This window comes from Peromyscus maniculatus, chromosome 1, assembly GCF_049852395.1.
Source record: "Peromyscus maniculatus bairdii isolate BWxNUB_F1_BW_parent chromosome 1, HU_Pman_BW_mat_3.1, whole genome shotgun sequence".
Classification (NCBI taxonomy): domain Eukaryota; kingdom Metazoa; phylum Chordata; class Mammalia; order Rodentia; family Cricetidae; genus Peromyscus; species Peromyscus maniculatus.
This window is the reverse complement of record NC_134852.1, coordinates 170,610,730-170,618,094: the sequence shown is the minus strand read 5'-3', so window position 1 is coordinate 170,618,094 and position 7,365 is coordinate 170,610,730. Positions and strand designations below refer to the sequence as shown.

The 7,365-nt window shown below is 45.3% G+C and overlaps 1 protein-coding gene across 1 annotated transcript; it reads right to left on the bottom strand.

Moving 5' to 3' along the window:
* Positions 1-646: 646 nt before the first annotated feature.
* Positions 647-5,974, bottom strand: C1H9orf40 (chromosome 1 C9orf40 homolog). The gene is made up of 2 exons (XM_006985417.4): positions 5,493-5,974; positions 647-1,854 (listed from the first exon to the last, which is right to left on the bottom strand). The coding sequence occupies exons 1-2, from the start codon at positions 5,838-5,840 to the stop codon at positions 1,699-1,701; spliced, it is 504 nt and encodes a 167-aa protein (XP_006985479.2). The 5' UTR covers positions 5,841-5,974; the 3' UTR covers positions 647-1,698.
* Between the last annotated feature and the right edge of the window lie 1,391 nt (positions 5,975-7,365).

The following is a 7,365-nucleotide window of genomic DNA, read 5'->3' as shown; positions in this document are numbered from 1 at the left end:
AGTCAAGGGCCATGAGCTGTCTCAGAAAGTAAAGGTACTCACTTCCAAGCCGGACACCCTGAGTTTGGTCCCCAGGAAATAGAGTGGAGAGGACCACCACACAGTGGCACAAAATTGTCCACACACATACACAAATAAAGGTATACCTTTAAAAGGCTAGCTTAGAGTAAAGTGTTCACTGTCTCCTGCTGTGACCTCCACGTGGTGAACTATAGCCTCAACACCCAGCTAAAGTAAACCTTCTCTGCCCTAAGTTGTTTTTCTCAGAGTATTTTATCACAACAGGAAAAGAATCTAAGACAAGGCCCCCAGGAGGTAGAAAAGGTTCACGGAAGGAAGGTGAAAAGACTGAAAGAACAGTTCTGTGGACTGATAGGCATCAGGGAAGCCTGGGCAGGCAGACCGGGGTGGGGATCAACCACAGCAAAAGCATGTATGAAAATGTCACGTATGCTAGGTAGACATAAAATTTTAAAAGTAGCCACTCTGAGGTAGATACTATTGATTATTTCTCATTTTCCTCTCATTGACACCAACTATCTTTTCTGGATTTTGAATTGGATTTAATGTCAAAAATACACAAACATAAATTATTCAGTAACAAAACCAGCATTCTGGATGTAATACAAAAATTAGTCATTGATACTCAAGCATAAACAGTACTTTATTAACAATAAAATTGTAACACAATAACTTAGTAGCAACAAATCCAATAATGTAACAAAGCGAATTAACAGGCATTGCTTCAGCTCACACTAGTGATCTCCTTTCAACAGGAAAAGCTACTAGGCTAGTGGTTCTGGCCGGGTCTGCACAGCACAGGAATACAGACTTGGCGCCAAAAATAAAATAAAACAAAAACAAAACAAAACAAAACTATGTGTAAAGCCCACTTCAAATCACTGACTGACATCTCTCCAGGATAGGGCTAAAGTGCTACCAGTGTTGAGAACTGCAGGTCTAAAGAAATCGACAGGAACAAGAATATCCTCAAACCAAAAATCAATACACTAACCAGATCATTCCTTTCCTGTTATCTCAGAAAAGCAGAGGAGGAGCAGGCATCTAGTTCTTACTGCTCTTTATCCAGTTTTCGGCTGCATCCACTGCCTCTAGTATTTTAATAAACAGCAAATACTGTTTTAACTTTACAAAGTTAAAACAAGCTACCCAAATGGAAATTCTCACGAGTTTAAATTTCACACTCTTTTAAAACAACATGAAAACAATCTCACATTTTAATTTTGCATAGATACTCAAGTCTATTTGTTCAACCAAGAGGAGCCAATAAGATGTACTAGAAAGTATTTTATTAGGATCGGTTATATAAACGTAACCATTCCATGTACCACAAATAAGCTTTCTAGTGCAGAGGAACATTTGACAGAGCAAGAGAGGAGGGCTGAGTGCTTCCTCTCAAGCTGCCAATGCCCCCTTTTCCAAGAAAAGCATCTTCAAAGGTAGAGTGTGAACAAAACTCTTTTCATTAAAAATGCACACATGAAGTATGTTGCCTTCAGTTATACTATATCCTTAACAAATCTCCATTAGGATATTCAGTAGTAATTACAAGTATTTAGACTGAAAACTCTTCCTCATTTTCCAGGTTTGACAACAGTAGCATGTCAAGTATGGAAAAAACCCATTTCCTTTAGTTCTCCTCTAATTCAAAGAATCCTGCTTCTTCAGCTCCTCCTGTCAGGACTCCATGTCAATCTCAACTACTTCATTCTTGTCCTGAAGCGTTTCCGTCAGGCTGTCTGCAATCACATCTTCAAGAGCGGCCACATCAATAGGTGGTAGAGGGTTTCTCCAGTACTGGAATGTATTATACTGCCAAAACTCTTCACTGGGCTTTAAGGAAAAGAAAAAGAGAAAATGTATCACCGACTTAGAAAACACCACCACACACATACCCCTTAGGAAATAACTGAACACACACACAGAAAAAAAATTGCCTTCTTTCAGTCGGGCAGGCTGACATGCCCAGAATCACAGCACTGAGAAGCCTGAGTGGAGAACTGTACATTTAAGGTGATCCTGGACTACCCTCAAGAACAAAAAGATAGTTATGTGTTTTTTTGTTTACACTCATTTATTTAGGGATGGCACATACCATGATAGCAATCAGAGGACAACTTTCAGGAGACAGTACTCAAGTCCTCAGGCTTGGCAGCAAGTGCCTTTACCTGCTAAGACATCTTGCCAATCCAATAACTACTTTTTAAATTCCTTGTTTGAAAAATAACCCCAAATATATTTTATACACTCTTTTTCGTTTTCAACAAAAAGTTTTAATTTTTGATAAACCACTTCACATACCCAAATCAAATCTGTGGGTTTGTATCTGCTAATAGTTTAATTTAAAAAAATTTCCTTCAATAGCATCTTTTCAAAGAAATGTAATGCTTTAAAATTTTTATTTATATGTATGGATATTTATATGTATGGCTGTGCACCAAGAATGCAGTGCCTGAGGAAGCCAGAAGAGGGCACCAGATCCCGAGACTGGAGTTACAGACTGTTGTGAGCCATGATGTGGGTTTGAGGAATTACACCCTGGTCCTCTGGAAAAGCAGCCAGTGTTAAGTTTCAACGAGAAATAAGCGACTTAAAATATATATACACCTTTATAACCCACTTTTGTTTTTTTTTTCCCTGACGTTTAGTACTGAGACTAACATAGAGGCCAAAATATTTCAGGACTCCTGTGAAGTTTAGGATATAAACCTGATAAAGAGAAGAACACAGAATTGACAATTGGTATGACTGACAAACAGATCTATCTACCAAGCCAGATGAGTGGTGATCCCTTAAACATTAAGCAGTTTACCACAAATAATTACAAAATTACTTTAATTAGTAAGGTTAAAAGTGGCACAGCATCTTCAAAATACTCCATGCAAAGAGGGCAGCACTGGAGTCCCACAGGCTGACGGGTAACAATTCTAACCTGAATGCCCTTACCAGATCAATGCCTCACACACTACAGCAACTCCATCCACTGGGAATGACAATCACATGTACTTACTGTTCCAATTTTTAAAAAAAAAAGAAAAACAAGTGAAATTAACTTTGATCTTACTTAACCCAATGTAACTAAACTACTGTTTCAGCATGTGTTCAACATTTCAAAACTTAGTGGTGTATACATTCTTTTCAAAAGGAAGAATGCACCGTACACTTGTAGTACTATACAAAAGTGGCCACACGTCGATGCTCGGGGCCACATGACAGGAGACAGGGGAAGCAGTCACATTGTGGTCACCCTCTTAGACTGGAAGGCAGAAAGAATTAGTCTTTTGGGAATTTCTTAATATTGGGCTAAAGACACAATAAAGTCAAGACATAGGGCTGGTGAGATGGCTCAGCAGATAACCCAATACATGTGGGTTTGTGCCTCACAAACACAAAAAAACTTTTAAAAGGCTGTATCCAAAAAAAAAAAAATCCACTTTAATAATAAGCAAATGGGGTCAAAACAGTTACCCTCTAGTTCTCATTAGAAACAGGAATTAGGATCTTTGTGAGAATTAAAAATTAGCATAGTAAATGCTCATTATTGCTAGGTATCACATATCTTCAAATGAATGTCATTAACTCTCACTAGTAAAACATTTCTGTTACTGGACAGTACTATGCAATCTTGGCTAAGCAACTGATCTGAGTAAAATTACAGTTATTAAAGATATATTTTATATATAACATATATGCACTCTTGGCTTCGTCTTAAGTACACATGTGCATTAAACTATCCCCTCTCTATATACCCATCTAAGTTGTGTATCCTAAAGCTTGGCAACACAAAGTAGATACTATTACTGTGCCTGGAAACAATGCATCTGTGCTAGCATTTCCTACCTGAGACGACAAGGTAAGGGCAAGGATTTAACACCTAATCTGAGCAAGAAGACATCAGGCCGACACTGATGTCAGTGTACTTTATGTTATATCATTTTCTCCTGGATGATAAGCTCTTAAAACAAAACCTTGTCTTTGGAGGCAAGAGAGATTGAGAATTTGTATCTTCTCATACATCTATAGAAGAGAAGGAACTTAAGAGCAGACCTACCTACCAGAACATTCCTGGGCTTCACAGGGTAAAACCTGCCAAATCCAGCCAGTGTGTGAGGCAAGACCCAATTGTGTCTATCAGAGTTAAAGAAGGTGCTGTGTCAGCTTGTTAAAAGCTCCCCTTGGCCAACTCTTCACTCTCTATCCCTCATGAGTCGGACATAGAGACAGACTGCACCCACACTGCACACAGTATATTCAGGTAGGAAAGAAAATCTGCATATGGCCAGCTTGCCAAAGGTGGTCTGGAGAGGAAGGTTTCACCCCAGGCAGCACCTGTCTCTATCCAACAGTCGTGGAAGACTACCTGGAAGACGATGACTGTTTTAAGGAAGCGGGTTTTGAATTTCTACCAGCAATCTAACCAAAGCCTAAATAAGGTCATGTTAAATTATGTATTTACAATTTGCAACTTCACCTAGAAACAGTCACCACAGCATTGAAAGATAATCTCTCCCCACACTTTTAACCCCAGCACTCGGGAGGCAGAGACAGGCAGATCTCTGAGTTAGAGGCTAGCCTGGTCCAGGACGACAAGGACTAAACAGAGAAACCCTGTCTTTCTCACAAGAAACAGTGGCAAAAAAAAAAAAAAAAAAAAAAAAACCTCGATTATTTATTTATTTTTGGCATGATTTTGTCATAAAATGCTTAAGACACCAGACCAGAGAAAGACATAGGGAAGATGCCTTCCAAGGTGGTTGAGGTGGGTTTGCCAAGGTCTGAGGGTTACACTTGCCAATCACCCCAAGCTCCATCAATTTATACCAGAACTGCTTTAAAGAAGGCTCGGGAGTTCCTAAGTCAGGTCAAGGCTGGGCGGTACATATACAATATGGGTTATAAACTCTTTGCAGCCTTGGCTGTCCTGGAACTCCTGTAGACCAGGCTGGCCTCGAACTCAAGAGATCCGAATGCCTCTGCCTCCGGAATTCTGGGATTAAAAGTGTGCACCACCACCACCGCTGGGCAACCCTGAGCCTTTATCTTAAACCAAATTTTAAAAGCCTACTCTTTTACACTTACAATATATCAATTTGGATAAGTTGCATTTCTAGTATTTTTTTTTTTTCTGGATCACATGGCTAGCGGCTGCCAAAACAGACCGCGGGGAGCAAAGTGATTCCCAACGACCCTCTCTCATAGGACTGAACATTGAGTTAACGGGCCCTCCTAAGACCGGACGACAGCCCTTCCCTCCTGCCAAGACCAGCACCATGCTCGATGAATTGATGGATCTACTGGAAAACTACGAGTTCGACAATAAGCGCCGTTACACTAAACGCTCCTCTCCCATTTGCCACTGAGCTGACCCTCTAGAGGGCAAGCACGGGCTTTACCACTCGGTCCAGCCCCTCGAGTGGGCCGGACTTCCGCAGCCCGGGACCCGGCTCCCGGCTTGTGCGGGGCGGACCTACCTGGGCGTGCACCCCGTCGGCTGCGCTGCCCGCGCTCCCCACCCCGTCGCCGCCGCCGCCGCCGCCCGAAGCTCGGCTGACCCGGGGTTCCTCCTGCTCGCCCGGAGGTGGCTCCCCCGGCTCCAGGCCGCGGCCCTGCCGCTCCTGGCCGCCGTCCCCGCCCCCGCGTCGTTTGCGGGGCGCAGCCGCCGGCTCCGCCATGGTCCCCGCGTCCCCCTGGCGTTTGCGGGGCCGCACCGACCCCGACGGCGGGACCCAGAGCGGCGGCTCCTCGGGGAAGTCGCTGAGCAAGAGCCGCTTCCAAGGCACGCGGAACGTGAGCGGCTCGGCCGCACGCCGCTTGGCCATGGGCCGGGGAGGAGCGGCACGCGGGTGGCTACGGGAGGGCGGAGGGCGGGGCGGAGCGGAGCGGAGCGGAGCTGCGGGCTAGGGCGCCCCGAGGGCGGCCGGGACGTTGGGGGGGGGAGACGCAGCGAGGCGCCCGAGATTCGAACCTGCGCCTCAATGCGCGCGCAATCGTGCCGGTCCAACGAGGCCGCTGGTTGGTGTAGGCTCACGGCTTGCGTTCCCGAGCGCCCTTGCGGCCGGAAGTGCGCGGCTCGAGGAGGCGGGGCGTAGGGGGGTGTGGCTGGTAAGCGGGGCGGGGCGTGGGCGGGGCGTGGCCTCGCCTGCTGTACCCTGGCGGCCCCGTCTGCACCTGCACTGATATTCGCATTCTCGAAGCCGCTCCCCTGTTCCTAAACGGTCCCGGAGGCAAGGACACGGGCAGGAGCGGCTGAGAAACCCCGCGGCGGCCTCAGAAGTCCAGCTGGGAAGCGAGCTGGGGCCCTTTCACTTTTTGAATCCAGTGCAGCCGAGGTGTCTGCTTAGCTCAAGCCCCCACTACCCTCCCTGCTTACCCTGTAGTAGCCCGGCGGATTCCAAGACCAGTGAGTGGTGTCTGGCGGAGAGAAATGCAAACCATGATGGGTTTGCTTCAGCTTGTATTTTAGCCGTTTGATAAAAGCAGTTAGGGGCCAGGGCCATAACTCAATGGTAGAGTGCTTGCCTACCATGCCCAAGGCTGTAGGTTCAATAATCCCTAATGCCGTAAGGAGAGGAAAGGGGGGAAAGTAGTAACCAAACAAAACTAAGGAAAATAAAGCCATCTGTACCCCGAAGGAACAATCTTCCAGAGCAAAAAAACATGCCAGGAAGATTCTGTTTTAGCTCCTAGGTACTGAGAATATTAACTACTTTAAAAGAAGGCCGGGTGGTGGTGGCGCACGTCTTTAATCCCAGCACTCGGGAGGCAGAGGCAGGCGGATCTCTGAGTTCGAGGCCAGCCTGGGCTACCAAGTGAGTTCCAGGAAAGGCGCAAAGCTACACAGAGAAACCCTGTCTCAAAAAACCAAAATAAATAAATAAATAAAAATAAAATAAAAGAAGGAAATGTGTATGGGTGTATTTATGTATGTGTAGCACGTGCATGCTTAACCATCTGTGTTTAGAGGTGTACTCTAGAAGGTTGTGGGAGGACTGCAAGTATTAACAAGCACAGACAGTAGTGTATCAGGAAGTTTAACCATAGCTTTTCTGATTGATCTCTCCAATTGCTGTTTGCAGTTGATAATTCTTCCCCTTGGAACAAATGAAAAGTTAGCCATTTTCAAACTAATGACACAGAGCACACATGAAAGATACGAGTACTCTGACGCCTCGTCTGCATGGTGTGTCACACCTGCCTCAGGGCGCCTTGGCTCTACCTGCCAAGGCTTGAGTGCCGAATCATTACCAAAGAATTCAGTCCTTCCGATGATGATTTATTCTGCGTAGACCCTGCTCCAAAACGGTAGAGCAGCGTGGGCAAGTGGCTCGTGCCTTGCCCCCCAAA

Bases quoted from the DNA above. Each gene is read 5' to 3' on its own strand.
- C1H9orf40 (XM_006985417.4), bottom strand. From the start codon at position 5,840: ATGGCCAAGCGGCGTGCGGCCGAGCCGCTCACGTTCCGCGTGCCTTGG. The intron at 1,855-5,492 runs GTAGGTCCGCCC...TTTTCCTTAAAG, and splicing joins CCGACGGGGTGCACGCCCAG to CCCAGTGAAGAGTTTTGGCA.